The sequence below is a fragment of the Capsicum annuum genome, chromosome 3, assembly GCF_002878395.1.
Source record: "Capsicum annuum cultivar UCD-10X-F1 chromosome 3, UCD10Xv1.1, whole genome shotgun sequence".
NCBI classification, from domain to species: Eukaryota; Viridiplantae; Streptophyta; class Magnoliopsida; order Solanales; family Solanaceae; genus Capsicum; species Capsicum annuum.
The window spans coordinates 251,333,341-251,350,279 of NC_061113.1; the positions used below are offsets into that span (position 1 = coordinate 251,333,341).

Below are 16,939 nucleotides of genomic sequence, written 5' to 3' on the forward strand. Positions count from 1 at the left end.
AAATGGAATAGTGAGGATATCCAACTAGTTTGGAATAGAAGAAAACTGGAATCTGGATTAATATAACTAAGTAATACTAACAAGATTGCTAAACCAGAAAAATAATCACAAGAATTTGGAAAATATCTGATTATTTCATTGAAAATGAACTGATCACTCACATTGCTATTGCTATTGTAGTATATATGTACAACTGAGATCATAATACACACCAACACAATTTTGATTTCACATGTATACTTGAAAAAAAAAATTGTTCTTACACTTATCTAGAACTTCAAACTCGTGTTTGGCTCGTTGCTAACATATGAAGGATGGTCCAGCCAAAGCACATTTCATTGTTTCACCTGTAATGTCCGTCTACTCAAAAGACATTTATATTTAAAATGTATTAGCCAAACAAGGATGCTTTTAATTGAGTTTTTTTTGTGTGAGACCTTAAGTAGATGTATTGAGTAGTCTGCAAGATTGTTGTACCATCAGTTTATAGGTCGAGGGATGGTTTCAGGCTATAAACGAGAACTTGTCATCATATCGTTCCATTCCTTCCACCAATAGTTGCCAAACTAAGGCTCCTGCACCGGTTTTCCTCTTCTTTGCTGACCCGTAAATCTTGTCAAAGACTATTTTCAGAAAAATATTTCTGTTGTTCTTCTGTATACTCGAAGGGAAACCAGCTTCTGTGAAAAAACCGGCTTCTTAAGGATCTTTTCAGCTTCACTAATGTGAGAATCAATCCAACGAGATAGAAAGTCTACTTTCGTATCTGAATTTATATATTTGATCCTGCAAGAGGACATAACGAACATAAGCTTCTAGATATACTACTTGACAATTTATCTGATTTTAAGTAAATTTACTCAGCTTGACTAACCAAATGTGGGGGTAAGCATGAACGGAATTAAAGTCAATGTTGTCAATTGCAGAGTTCTCAATGAAGTCCACTCCAAGTGATGCTGCCCATTTCCCTGGGTTCAATCCAACGCTTCCGAGTTTTTCCACAACGTAAAAGCCTTCGAGTCCATTAGTCACAAGATGCTTCTAATCCAAACTTTTGACAAATTCAGACATCTCTGCTATCCACTCTTGTTCATGAAATTACCACTAAAACTGCTTTATGTATTGTTCCAGGTCTATTGACATACAAACTACAGTGTCATAAATGTTACTGTAGTTACAGGGTGACATGATTGCTAGTGAGTAATCTATGCCAGATGCTTTATATTCCTTGCTTCAAAATTGCCGATTTTCTAGTGTCATTGAGAGGACCAAATCTCACTAGCAAACCGTATAATTCAAAAACTAACCTGGAGAGCAGAAGCTGATTTACTGGACTCACAACGAGGCTTATTTATGAGTTCCCACGCAAATATGGGTGGTTCTTATGAATATTTAACTCCAATTATGGAGTTTTTTCTTGTGACAACAGCCTATCGTGCCCAAAAAAGAGTAACGAATTATAATGTGCTTATTTAATCACACTAAGATATATAAAAAGAAGTTGGCTAACTAAGAAATCTATGTTAAACACTTAGACTATTAAGAAGCTATAATCTTTTATAAATGCCACCTTGGATACTTTCACAACAGTGTTGAACCTTCTAAATGTACAACATATATTAGTAATTCAACTGAGAATATGAGAAAAGAAAGCAAAGGGCTATCGCTAGAAATAAGGGAAAAAAACTTCTTCAAAGTGTATTCAATTAACATTGCCAAATGTTATAATTTTGAAATTTGAACATACCTTGACAAAAGATTTGTAATATGCTTTGACCGTTGGGTTTGTAAAGAATGCATCTCTTGATGAAGACACGTTTGTACCTGCTTCTTGCGCCCACCTCATATATTGAGCAATGCCACCATAAGCTTTTAAATTGTTTACAAGGCTGAGGATTAATCGAATTTTATGCTTTCTTGCCTCAACAATAACGTAATCTAATCCCTGGAATTTATACGATGATAAGAGAAACAAATATTTAGATGATTGAGCACAAATCACAGAATCAACAACAACAAACTCCTAAATTCAGACTCAAAAAATAATTCTTTAGAAACTTCGATGTTTCGATGAAAATAAAAAATGCACCCAATTTATTACGATTTTTCACAATAAGAAAACATTTTTTTCTGAATAAGAAAAAGAGTAATGAAAAGGAGAAGCTTTCATTAAGATTTTTTTTATTTTTTATTGGCAAAATGCTCTTCTGGATCCCTGTACTATATCGGTTTTGTAAGTTGGACATTTCTACTTATATGTTTGTCATCTGCACCCTTAAACCTACTAAAAAATAATATTTTACATCCTTTGACTGTTGACTTTGCCCATATGGCATTGAAATGACTGACTAGGATAAAGTGTGTGATCACACGCGCATGAGCTGCGAGTGGGGTCATTTTTTAATTAATTTTATATTAAAAAATTAAAAATAATTTTTTTAAAAAAAGTAATATTAATTTATTTATTTTTTTAAAAGAGGGCAGTCAGCCCTTAACCCCCCCTCCCCTCCTCCTTCTCTTCCACACATTCTTTTTCTCCCTCTTCTTCACCGTCCCCGTCCACCACCACCGTCCCATCCACCACCTTCACAAAAGCTATTAAAGTTAATACGGAAACAAGTTATACCATAAATATTAGAAGAATTATCCTTCTTAGAAAAAAAAATTAGAAGAATTAAATGGAATTGAAGAAAAAGGAGCAACAAACATTTGGCCAACATAAATTTTTTGAAGGATTTCGTGGGCACACATTGTGAATGATAAATTAATTTATTTTGGAAGCATAGTAAAGCTTAATAATACATCAGAATCGACAATAGTGGTCGAATTTAGCGGTTTGAGATCGTTAATGGAGCTTTGGGTCGGATTTTTGGTGGGATGGAGCAGATGACATGGTTTTCTGGCGAGAACTCATCGAAAACGGGGAGCTTCCGTGCGCTTTCTCTCTCTTGCGTCTCTCTCCGGTCACTCTTTTTTGTTTTTTCCTCTTTCTCTCTCAATTCTTTCCCTCTTTGAATTCCTTTATCGATTTTTCTCTATTCTCCCTCCATTCTTTTTGCGTCTTCTCTGATTTCTTCCCTTTTTCGCTTAATTTGTGTGTGTGAATCTGTGAATTGGATGTGTGTGGATTGCTGTGTGTATATATCAGCTTATGTGTGTATGGCGTGTTGTGTGTGATTTGTTTTTCAATGGGAACAACTTGAGGCTGCAATGGGAGATCCTCTGCAATGGTGTTGTGTTTGTGTGGTGGTGGTGGTGAAAATTTACAGGTTTTGGAAGGTGTCGAGGCAGGTGCAGCCATGGAGATGGAGGAGAAAGCCCAGCCCCCACCATTTTTTTTTAATTCTTAATTTAGTTTTTTATTTTTTAAATATTTATTTTCTTATGTGGCATTTAATGTAATATTGAAAATGATGTGGAAGCTGATGTGGAATTTAATATAATATTTAAAAATGACGTGGCAGCTGACGTGGAGGCAAGTGTGTTACACACACCGAAATAGGGTTTAAAATATTGCTTTTTAGTGGGTTCAAGGGTCCAGATGACAAACATGTAAGTAGAAGTGTCCAACTTACAAAACCGACATAATACAGGGATCCAGAAGAGCATTTTGCCTTTTTTATTTAGAGAAAGAGAGGGTGGGAGAGTGAGAGAGTGGCGTGAGTTTTGTGGGGTTCTCCTGAATGTTCCATGGAACGGGTCGGGTGTGGGCCGGATAGGAGATTTGATTTGAATAATTTAATTATTTACGTTAAATATAATTAAAAAATGGGTCAGCCGCCAGGATTTGGACACGTATTCCTCAGTTAAGTTCAGGGGTATATACAATCCTAAACATTAAAGGGAAGGGTATCAATGTAACCAAAGTATAACTAGGGGCATATATATACTCCCTCCGTTTCAAAAAGAATGACTTGCTTTTTTTTTTAATCCGTTTAAAAAAGAATGACCCCTTTCCTTTTTTGACAATACTTTAATTTCAACTTTTCACATGACATGTTTAGGACCACAAGATTAAAGGATATTTTGGTACATTTAACATAACTTTAATTTAAGGCTACAAGATTCAAAAGTCTTGTTTATTTTCTTAAACTTTGTGTCAAGTTAAAGTAGGTCATTTTTTTAAAACGAAGGGAGTACCATTTATCATAATTCAGGAATATATTTATACCTTTTTCGTAATAAAAATAAATTCTAGTTATAGAATAAGAAATTGGTTCTTTAAATTGGCATATAAAGTTATAAACTATAAATAAGCATAGTGACTAATTACATAATAAAAATAAAGTCTAGGTATATAATAAAAATAAAAATTTTGGGAGCGATTGACTTTTGGGGACATAAAAAAAATGTTTAATGGTTTTAACTTTTGATAGACCCATAGTTATGAGTCCTACTCTGAGATAACGAGTAAGAGATAATTAGATTTTTGTAAATAAGTATTGTCCGATTGATATAACTAAGTGATAATTTCCTCCTTCTAACATAGAGAGGTAAATTCAAGGTGCCGACAATTAACAAATCATATAGTCTTCTACAGTGTATAATGCAGGGAATTTTTAGCTGATATATTTATGAATTTGAAAAGTCACACAGTATGTGAGGTAAATCAGTTGCGCTCCACCCACCCCTCCTCCCGATGAAATGATTAAAGTTGTACATATAATACTTTTTCTTCCTTTGCAGAGATTATTTGGACAAGATTTGAAGAGCATTATGCATTTCTGTAGTTTCGAGGAGGTCATTGCAGTTCCTTGGCAAACACTTACCGAAGAATTGTCCAAAACACTTAATGAATAAGTGTTGAATATTCTTAACGGTGAGAGATTTTTTTTTTAGCAACCGATTTCACAATATTACACGAATATTGTATCAAATACACACTCTTTTTTTCTTTCCTGCAGTGGCTGATAATTTTGAATCAACACATAGGAGGAATGGAGAGTTGTGTGCCACCAATTTTCAAAATTTAAATACATTTAAGAACATTTTATGTGATAAATAGGTAGTTGATTTTACGCATATAAAGTTTGATTTTTTGATTCGTCATTAACCTTTTAGCCAAAAAAATGCAGCAATTCAACCATAATCATACATCCAATGCCAAGTTGTAAAATCTTCTAGGAATTACAGCTTGAAACAATCATTCCATAGTTGGGGCTATTTTGGCACAAGTAATTTGCCTCGGGCGTCTTACTAATAGGATAATATGTCTCTTTAATTTTTTAATAACTTACTTTTTCCTTTGCAGAATATTTTAAAAGTGAAGTCAATGATCCAAAATATCTATCTTTTTTATGGAGAAGCGGTCGAAAGGTCGCTTCTTTAAATTAGTTGTTGAAGAATTTTACTTCTTTTACTTGCTTTGACGGAAAAACGAGACTCATTTCTTAATACTTTGGTGTAAACTTTGGTGTAAGTGTGATAGATTGTTTTGATCACTATATGAACTTCTCAAGCTTGTTAGTAGGGATCACTTCATTTTGTATGATACATTGTTGGTTATGCACTATTTTATACTTGGTATTTTATAATTAAAACCTGACCTTACTCAAAAGAATAAAATAAGGTTGATTAGAAATATTTAAATCCTGAAAATCAAACTAAAAGAGAGATCCCGTCATGAAAGTGCCTTATTGAGGTATCCTCTATAACCTCTCCGATGGGATCTTCCAAAACTAGCATTATCACCCCTTAAACTATCAATTATTACCACGATGGTTATCCACAATTCAAATTTAGTGTCTATGCCTAGTACTATTACATGGAAAGCAACACAACTCACATCTATATCACTGAAAACTCCTGATAAAACAAAATAATAGATCTTAATAGCCCCCTGGAGACTTTTATCCCCACTTTAAGGCTACTACACTTCTACATTCATATTCTGGCCCTAGTGTCATTCAACCACTTTTGGCTTATCTATCTTAATTTACACTATCTCTTGGTGACAATAAAACCCCAACATTTGATACATACTTTACCCCCTCAAGGATGCCATCAGAAAACAAAGTTTATAAGAGGAGGAGTTTGAGAACACATCCTAGTTGTCTCGAACGCATGATCAAATACAAATAAGTGTGCATTCTTTCACATCAGTGGACTCAAATGCACTAATAGGCTATCATAAGCCGCGTGCGATCTCTTAAATTTTGGATGGCTTTCTCAGAAAATATAAGAATGATATGAAGTTGATCTTTAATGCTTCTATCACCTAGAATATAAGGCGTTTCGGGGGAATTTGAGCAATGCACGAATCTGGATAAAATTTCTTATCGAATAGCTCTATTGCACGATTTAGAGTGTGAAAAATTGAGAACATCTCTTAAATATCCTGTAGCCTCCTGATTATAAGTGTGGTGCGCATCACACCCCATAATTAGAACTTTACTAGACATGACTTCATAGACTTCCAAGGACACTTAAACTCTGTGCTTTCATACCAAGTTTGTCACGCCCCGAGCCAAGGCACTTGATGTGGCATACACCCGATACTATTGCTAGTATGATCGTAAGTTCTGAAATATCACTTGAGCTTACTTCTAACATAATGAATAGAGTGGAAATAATATAAAATAAATCTTGCGATATTGAGTTTGCCTTTTTAAATAACTAAAAACTACATAAACCCACATATTATGTTTCATTTATTACAAAAGATCCCATATCCCCCAAACATACTACATTTATACCACTTTTTTTAATTTCTCTTCATAAATTACATATACATACAAACCCCTTTTTTACTTTCACCAAATCTTCCCCCAAAGTACGGCTAAACCCCCTTTTTACGTTCACTAATTCTCCCCAAAAAGTACGGCTACAATCAAGCGACAGTTCCAAGTTTGAAATCAATCGTGTATCTGTCCAACTCCTAGTCAAGGGTATTCAATTTCAATTTAATCTTCTTCAGTTTCAACTGAATCTTCTTTTAACATTCTAAATGTTTAATTTTTGATTATTGTTAAGAAAAAATTTCATTACTTAGTTGAAATTTTTGAGAATTTTCAAACAAGATTTTGTTGCATGTATTGATTTACTAATTTTATGGGTTTCTACTTTACCAAATTAAAGTTTAATCATCTGCATTTTTCTTCCTTTTAAAAAAAAAATAGTTGAAATTTTCGAGATTTTTCAAACAAGATTTTGTTGCATGTTTTGATTTACTAATTTTATGGGTTTCTACTTTACCAAATTATAGTTTAATCATCTGCATTTTTCTTCTCTTTAAAAAAAAATCTTCTATTTGAAGTAACAAAGTAGCAACTTAGTACTTTGTTAATGGAGGATTCTCCTTCCTTTAGTTTAGGACTAACTCAGCTAGATAATAACGAGACAAAAAATTCACTAGTTGATGTCGTTCCCTTGTTATTTGCTAATGAGGAACCTAACTTTTATAAAAAAGGATCAAAAAATCTTAACGACCCCATCAGGATGAAAAAGATTACTAAAGCATCAAATTCAAGGTCGAAAAAAGAAATTGGAGAATCATCAAGAAAATTGAAAAAAAGGATAATGGTCGGCCTCGTTTACCAAAGGTATTTCATCTTTTATAATATTTTTTGTTATTGGTATATTGTGTTTTTTGAAAATGGTATTTAACTGTTGTGATTGATTATTGGAGTTGTGAAGTTAAGTGTGAAAATTGGATGTGCAAATACAAAGTTACTTTGTGTATATATTCTGCATATACATTTTTGTTGATGCTATTGGTTTGAACACCTTGATTTTTGTAGTTCATATACATATGTGGTTACTACTTGTATCTATTAGTAAGTATGTATGAAGTTAAGTGTGAAAATTGAATGTGCAAATACAAAATTACTCTGTCTATATATTCTGCATATACATTTTGTTGATGCTATTGGTTTGAACACCTTGATATTTGTAGTTCATATACATATGTAGTTACTGCTTGTATCTATTAGTAAGTATGTATGTGTTGTACACATACATTATTCTTTTTATGTTGTTGAACATATAGATACATTCTATTATCTGTGTTTTGTGTACTGTGTTTTGATGCATTGAATATTTACATTTGTATATGTAAATCATATTTCTGTATGAGTTGTTTTTTGTTGTGTATATTGTTTTTGAGGTAACAAATATTACATCTGTATGTGTAATTCATATACAAAAGAGTTGTATTTTATTTTATTTTCTTGTTTATTGTTGTGTTTATATACATCGAACATATGTATATTTAATAGATATACATACGTATTAAATATCTATTAAATATACAAATGTTAGAAGATGTAGGAGAAAATCATCTATTAAATATATGTTAGATGTATATGGTTATGAATAGTACCTATGTATATTTCTAACACATACATGTCATGTGTTGTTATATGTGTAATTAGATTCCTTGTTTATATTCATGATTTTTTATGTCATGTCCATATATTCGTTCATGTGTTAGATGTTGTTTGATGTATAATGAAATGACTAGTTGTTATGTACAGTATATGTTTTGACCATATAGGCTCACATATTATGTGTTCTTCATTTTCAATAGGGTATGAAATACTAGATAAAAAATATTCCTGCGCATTCTTTGCATTTCGATAGTTATTGCAACCGCGTAGTTGGTTCAGATATAAAGAATTGTACTGGTGAAGAAGCTTACAATATTTTTCATCAAACAATCTTCGTGTCCTTTCTGGACATGCCCCAGTGTAATTTTCAGGGTTAGATTTCCAAATGTATACTTATGGTTGAGTTAGAGCAAGGAAATTCGGATGAAATTCATGTTTACGAGGGAACCATTCTGAAGTTTACTATTTCAGAGTTTGCTTTAATATCTGAACTTAAATGTACTGGGAACATTGAGGAACACCTGTATACTCATTCATCTAAGTCCGTATTAAAGGCGAAGTACTTTCCAAGTTCAAAACATACTGTCAAAAAGTGTATTTTTGTATAGCGATTCGAGGCGGAAAATTTCGACAACAATATCGATGCTTTGAACATGTCCATCCTATACTTTATTCATACCTTTTTGTTTTCTCAAGTACGTGATACTACTATTAGCCGATCGGACTTTGTGATGGTGGAGGATAGCAGGTATGAACAATTTCCATGGGGAAAGGCTTCTTTTCAAAAGCTGATTGCAACATGGAAACAAGAGTTTTTTGTTCAAAAACAGCTATACTCTATTGGGGGAATGCCTCATGTGTTGAATGTTTGGATGTATGAATGTTGTTCTGAGGTAGACAGTACTACAGCTGAGCGTGTCGGTAATGTAATTCCTAGAATTTTTAACTGGAAGGTAGTTGGGATTAAGGTTAAGTATGAGAAGTTCATGGCAGGTATGTTCAGCAAGATAAACACTTAGTACTACATTTTGAGTTTAAATTTGTATTTCACTCTGCTAACTTTCCAGTGAATCTTAATGTACCCATTTTTTAATGCTTAACAGTTTGTGTACACTAATTTACGGTCAACTCATGAAGAAGTACAAAGGCTTGATTTGCCAACAATCGACGGGGTTGAATTAAATAATGATGAATCTGCCTTATCACATGATACTTATCCAGATCGTAGTGATAAAAGACACGCTGTCGACATACATACTCAATCAGACATGGACCATCAAGGTTTTGAAGATTTCAGTACTATTCCACCACCTGAAATCCTAATGAAGGCAGGTCTGAGTACTCATGCATCCACATCGCAACCTACGAAGAAAAGGAGGACAGTCCGATTTGATACTACAACTGTTCCTATGCAAGATAGCGAGAAAACTCCACCATCTGTTTCAGAAAAAAGTATGCCAATATATCAATCACGGACTTCTGATTCAGAGCATCTTGATGCACCAATGCTAACTCCATCATCATCCGACAAGTCAGGTCATCAGGACAGTTTTGACCAAAAGTGGAATGAGTTGAAGTTCTTCTTACAGTCTTATGTAAGTTTCTGCATATAGCAAACACTATGTACAATTAAATTGTACAAACATTATCAAATTTATTATTTTTTTATTTGCAGGTTGATCAAAAATTCACCTTCCTTCACAAAGCAATGGTTAAACAAGATGAAGAATCAAATGACAAAGGAAATAAACAACACGCAAAACTTATGTGCATGCCGAAACACATCAAACACGCCTATGAGAAGGTAAATTTAACTAATTTTACTTATCACAATTAATGATTTTTGTATTTAACTATTGAAGTACATTCGTGACATTATCATTTTTTATATATATCACAATTTTCTATAATATTGATATACAACATAAATTGTTGATAGAATTTTTTACTTTAATTTCGTTGAAAATTGTTCACTTACATAGAATACTTCATTGTACATAAACAGGTTGTTGACTAATCAAACTTGTAGTGTTAATACGATACAATTATGGATGTTACAAAATAAATACACACACTTATGTATATATCTAAATATACATAAAATACAAACACACAGCCATTTATATATCCTAATATATTTCATCTCTATCTTGTACATCAAAATTATGTGTATTGTTCAATATACATAACTTGATATGTATATGTAGATTATATACATAACACTGTAATGTATTTTTAATAACATACATAAGTTTGTAGTCTGTAGTAACCATCATACAAACCCATCTTATCAACATTTCTAACTCATTCACACATAATCAATTATATATGTCGGATGAATTCAATATTATATTTGTTACTCTACATTTTATATCTTTATCAAACACTTGGGTATAAAACACCTCATTCATTGCAAATTTTTTTTCATATTTTTTTTCCGCAACAGGATCAACAAGTTCAAGATATGAAATGTTTACAAAAAGAAGATGTTCCATCAAAAGAACAGGTTGTTCATACAAATTTCTTTTCAACTAATGCAGACAATGCAAAAATGATATGTTTTTATAACTATGCATTTTTTTCCTATGATGATGTTGTTCTTACACATATGTAATCCTAATGTCATAAGGATGATGAACTTGGAGGGTTTACACCTGGGGGTGTTCCATCAATAGACAATTTCGAAGAGATGAATATCGTCACTAGTTCGAAAGATAAAGGAAAAAAGGTATTTTTTTCAAAATGACTTTTTCTCAAGTAATATATTGATATTAAATCTATACACACACAGTCATGTATATATTCAAATACATTTCATATATGTTTTGTACATTAAATAAGTTAAATAATAAAGCTATATATATATATATATATACATATATATATATATATAATTGTGTCATGTATATCAACTTATCACACATAACTATGTAGTAAGTATTTTATAAATAACATAAATATTTTGTGTATAATTGACAACATACAGTACTGCAATGGTATGTATATGTAGATTATATACATAACACTGTAATGTATTTTTAATAACATACATAAGTTTGTGGTCTATAGTACCCATCATACAAGCCCGTCTTATCAACATTTCTAACTCATTCACACATAATCATTTGTTACTCTACATTTTATATCTTTATCAAATATTTGGGCAAAAACACCTCATTCATTGCAATATTTTTCACATTTTTTCTCATAAAATAGCAACAGGATCAACAAGTTCAAGATGTGGAATATTTACAAAAGGAAGATGTTCCATCAAAAGAACAGGTTGTTCATACGAATTTTTTTTCAACTAATGCAGATAATGCAAAAATGATAAGTTTTTATAACTATGCATTTTTTCCTATGATGATGTTGTTCTTACACATATGTAATCCTAATGTCACAAGGATGATGAACTTGGAGGGTTTACAACTGGGGGAGTTCCATCAGTAGACAATTCCAAAGACATGGATATCGTCACTAGTTCGAAAGATAAAGGAAAAAAGGTATTTTTTACAAAATGACTTTTTCTCAAGTGAGATATTGATATAAAATCTATACACACACAGTCATGTATATATTCAAATACATTTCATCTATGTTTTGGACATTAAACATGTTAAATACTAAAGTTATAGATATTTTTTAATATACATAACTATGTTATGTATATCAACTTATCATACATAACTATGTTATGTATATCAACTTATCATACATAACTATGTAGTTAGTATTTTATAAATAACAAAAATATTTTGTGTATAATTGACAACATACAGTACTGTGTAGTATATTTTTATAACTTATTTAACAATAATGATTTATTTATTGTATTTTTCCAAACAACATCTATAGCATCAACAAGATCATGATGTGGAATGTATACAATAGGAACATGTTCCGTCAAATGAGCAGGCTGATATAGAATTCTTTCCAACAGAGGAACAAAAATGAAAAAAGATATTTTTTACAAAAAAGGCAGTTTCACATAGTTAGTTTCAAATTTTGTATTAAAGAAAAAATTAAAATAAAACTTAGATTTGTTTCTTGTGTACGTTGACTGATGTTCTCTATAGTTATATTTGTTATTAGTTTGTATATGTCATTTGTTATATGTATATGTTTATAATATACATAGCTAATGCCTCAAAAAAAGGAAACATCATCATAACCATTTCGTGCACATTTAAAATATTTTCGATTCTCGGATACAGTAATAACTCATTGCACCCAGAAATTGCTTGTGATAAAATGTATAAAAACCTTTTAAGGTTAGATATATCTCATAGTATAAAAGTTATTATTTCGTAAAAATATACTTATTTAGTTTTGTATATGTTTTTTAATATATAACAGGATTTTGAAGGATTTAGTTCGGATGTTGGAACTTTCACATTAAATGCGCATGTCGAAGAAATGGTGAATCAGGAAATGGAGGATATTAAAACTGCCACATTGAATGCTCTTGTCGATGCAGTTGTAAATCAGAATTCGGATTACTCTAATGTACAAAATCCTGAGAATATCCATAAAGATCATTCGGTAAATACATAAAGTAAATTTTTTTCATAATTGCACTGTCAATATTTATAGTCAATTTTTTTTTCTTTACAAACTTGTTTAAAGAAAACTTACATTATATACATCTAATTATTTATATAGGATTAATACTTGAGTACCCTTTCAGAATCTGCTCAATTGGAGATCGATGCTATAATGCAAGGTTTGATAGCACCGATAGATGATATTCCGCTTGAAGTTGCTAAATCGGTGGATGAAACAATTAACTTGCATTCCCTATTTGATAGCCAGATTCCATCAAATTATCCTGATTCAGTTGTTGCGGCTCATCTAGCTGTAAAAATTCCTGCTAAACGAACCAGGACAAGGTCAAGAATTTTCAAGTCACCATATACAACTGACTTTGCATCTGGTTCAAAGGTCCTTGAGGATGAAAGCACAGAATTCAAACAGACATTTGCATTTGAAGGTTATGGAATATATGACGATATGCCAAGTTCTATCATTGAACAGTACGAAAAATGAGTTCTTGAGGGTCTGTTGAAGTTTCATTCAAAAAAGTGAGTTATAACAATACAAATATTATTTTGTTTCGTGAATATGCATGTACAATTTACACATTTTTCTTAATACATTTATTCAAATTTTTATAGAAAAATGAATAATGAACACTACAAAGCAAAAGCATCTTCCCTTGAAGTTCAGCAATATGATTTTGTTGTTGCTCATGCTCATTCTAAAAATTGATTTTACTTGATGTCGCAGAAAAATTCATGCTGGAATGATGAGGTATTTTTAATGTGAATATTACTTTTTAAAAATTTTCATACATACATACTTATATTGGCATCTTATTCATATTACACTTACAAAGAATGTGTTACAGTTTGAAAACATTGATCTTTGTAGTTCATATACACATGTTCTACATGTGAAGAACATATATATAAATATTATATTTGTTTGTTATATTGTGTATTGTTATGTACATATACATATAACATTTTTATAGTAAATATATTTACATATATTACCATCTGTTTAAAGTTATGAACATTACCCATGTATATTTCAAACAAATACATAGCTCATTCATATCGCTAACTGTTAAATGAAATGTCTTACTTATATTCATCATTTCTTATGTTTGTACGTATTAGTAAGTATGTATATGTTCTACACATACTTTGTTCTTTTGTTTTAAATATTTATTTTTCAGGTAAGGAATATTACATATTTATGTGAAGAACATATACATAAATTTAACATTTGTTTGTTATCCTGTGTATTATTATGTACATATACATATATAATTTGTATATTAAATATATATACATATAGTACCATCTGGTTAAGGTAATGACATTACCTAAGTATATTTCAAACAAATACATGACTGATATATATCGTTAACTGTGTAATAAAATCTCTTGCTTATATTCATTATTTTTTATGTATTGTTCATATACAACCTATGTACTAGATGTGTAATGCAATTACTAGTTGTAACGTACATAAAATGTTTTAAGCATATGGACTCACATATTATGTGTTTATCATGTTCAATAAGGTATGGAATACCGGATAAAGAAATATTCCTCTGAATTCTTTGTATATGTAGGATTCATTCTATGTATGTGCAGAATTGCAATGAATAACTATACGTATGTGCAGATCCATTATACACCTGTGCAGATTAAAATATTTTATCGTAACTGCCTGCAAGTTATATATATAAACTCCACAATTATGTTTACTTTTTTTACCTATTCTTACTGTTTGTATACATATATAAATATGTTCACATTGTACATCAACCTAATGTCTCTTCTTTGTATTTTAATTTTGTAGCATATTGATGTGATATTTTATCACTTGCGCAAGAAATCAAAATTACAGACTGATCAAGAACACCGATTTACCACAACAAACTATTTTTTCAAGAATTATGTGGAGAAGACATATCGTAGATATTATCCTAATGATTCGGACATGGTACTTTCTACTCAACAGGATTATGCTGAGTCTGTAGTTGTCGCCGACAATGAAAATTTAGTAAACAACATAATCAAGGGATTTTCAATACCATCTGGGTTGCCCTGGCACCTTGTTGATGAGGTGTATGTTCCAATGAACTGCAATCAGAATTTCCACTGGGTGTTAGTTGTTATAGCTCTAAAGGATAGACGTATACGCGTCTATAATTCGTTGTCCAACATAAGAAATATGGACTCATCCGCCGAGATTCAGAACTTGGCGATGATGCTCCCAACCTTTTTGTTTGACAGTGAATTTTTTGAACAAACATCCCGTACAGACTGACCAAACCTTGATGCATATAGGGATAAACTGAGTGATATGACGCAGTTACTGAATACCAATACATTTGAGGTTGAGTATGTGCAAAACATTTTTCAACAAGATTGTGATAGTCTGTAAGTAATCTGCACTTAGTGTTTTCTTAAATATTATTTTACAATGTGTTACAATTATATAATGTGTTTATTTTTTTGTGACAGAGACTGCGAAGTTTTTGTTGCTGGAAATGCAGAATACATAAGCGAAGGAATGTCAGTCCCAACAGTTGATTTTGAAGCGGCATACCATCTTATGCGATACACATCTCTCCTAAAAAATTATGATTTTCAGAAAGCAAAAAAGGATTATGTCAGTGAGAATGAAGACTCTCCAAGATCAAGGCGAACAAAACACTTAATTCCTGATGAAATAGTCATTGTTAGAATTGGGTAGGAGGACAGTTTATTATGATTTACAAAATACTTACTAATATGGATTTTATTTGGAATGTTGCATTTTCAACAACTTTAGAATTTTTTCTTATTATAAATTTGTTTTAACAGTTTTTTAAGCAATGTTTATGGATTAATGATAAAAATTTCTTTGCTTATTATTCTTTTGTGAACATGATTTGTCGTTCTATATATATTCATGAACTAATCTACATATACATATGTATACTAAATAATATTGATAAACAAATGCTTACAAACCACATTTCTTTTATACAAATAACATATCATTTAAGTTTATGTTTTTATTCTTTTAAATATGTACGACTACGTATACATATACATATTGTATACCGATGATGTCATATGTATATTATACGCTTATTGCATTATTAAACTATTGTATTGTTTGTTGTGTGTATAATTGTTATCCTATGCTTATAAAGAACAAACCAAATTAACTTCCTGATTGAGTGTATATGTAGTAATATACACAACACAATCTTATGCTTAAAAAGAACAAACCAAATTAGCTTCATGTTTGAGTGTATACGTAGTAATATACACAGCTACACAACACTATCCTATGCTTATAATGAACAAACCAAATTAGCTTCCTGATTGAGTGTATATGTAAAAATATACACAGTACTCTAAACTACAAAACATATTTCTTCATTCCTATATATAGCAACTTAGCATATTTTATTTTTTCTTGAATGTGTGTATATGTCAACATATACATATTGTTTATACCTTCATTCTTATGCCTAAATATAATTTTTAGAATCCATTTACATGTCAACTACACTGCATTTAGTCTAAATAATTTTATAAATTTCGAAATGTTCATAGAATATTTTTCAACACCACTCATTCATAGAACAAACTCATAATTTACATATCCATCTTATAAGCTTTTAACATACATACAATCTTATAAGCTACATACATTTAAATATGCATTGTTTGTCATTAATAAGACATATTTATCAACAAATAAAAATAAATACACAAAAAAATGTGAGCAAAAAATGGCAAACTATATCTGATAGAAACTCAGTAAACAAATACTTAACTTTCTTTTTGATAGTTTGAATGTTAAAATTTCAAACTAAATCTAAAAATTGATGAGTTTAACTATGCAGACAAATACTTACAAAAAAATAAAAATACTTAATACCAGTAAACAAATACACATAAAAAATGGAGCAATAAATTGACCAAAATCAATCATAAATTGAACAAAAATCTTACTTATTTCAATTTTAAAATAGCAAACAAAAACTGTTGATTAACTTCATTTCTAAAAAACAGAAAAAGAATAATCGAGTGATTAAT

At 30.8% G+C, this 16,939-nt stretch overlaps 1 protein-coding gene and 1 pseudogene across 1 annotated transcript; one reads left to right on the forward strand and one right to left on the reverse strand.

Moving 5' to 3' along the window:
• Window positions 1-381: 381 nt before the first annotated feature.
• On the reverse strand, window positions 382-3,301 carry LOC107864821 (annotated as a pseudogene).
• Window positions 3,302-8,722: 5,421 nt separating this feature from the next.
• LOC107864820 lies at window positions 8,723-13,595 on the forward strand. The gene is made up of 11 exons (XM_016711242.2): window positions 8,723-8,921; window positions 9,024-9,280; window positions 9,431-9,922; window positions 10,003-10,131; window positions 10,774-10,833; window positions 10,957-11,055; window positions 11,544-11,609; window positions 11,732-11,830; window positions 12,684-12,869; window positions 13,032-13,360; window positions 13,502-13,595. The coding sequence occupies exons 1-11, from the start codon at window positions 8,723-8,725 to the stop codon at window positions 13,593-13,595; spliced, it is 2,010 nt and encodes a 669-aa protein (XP_016566728.2).
• The last annotated feature ends 3,344 nt before the right edge of the window (window positions 13,596-16,939 follow it).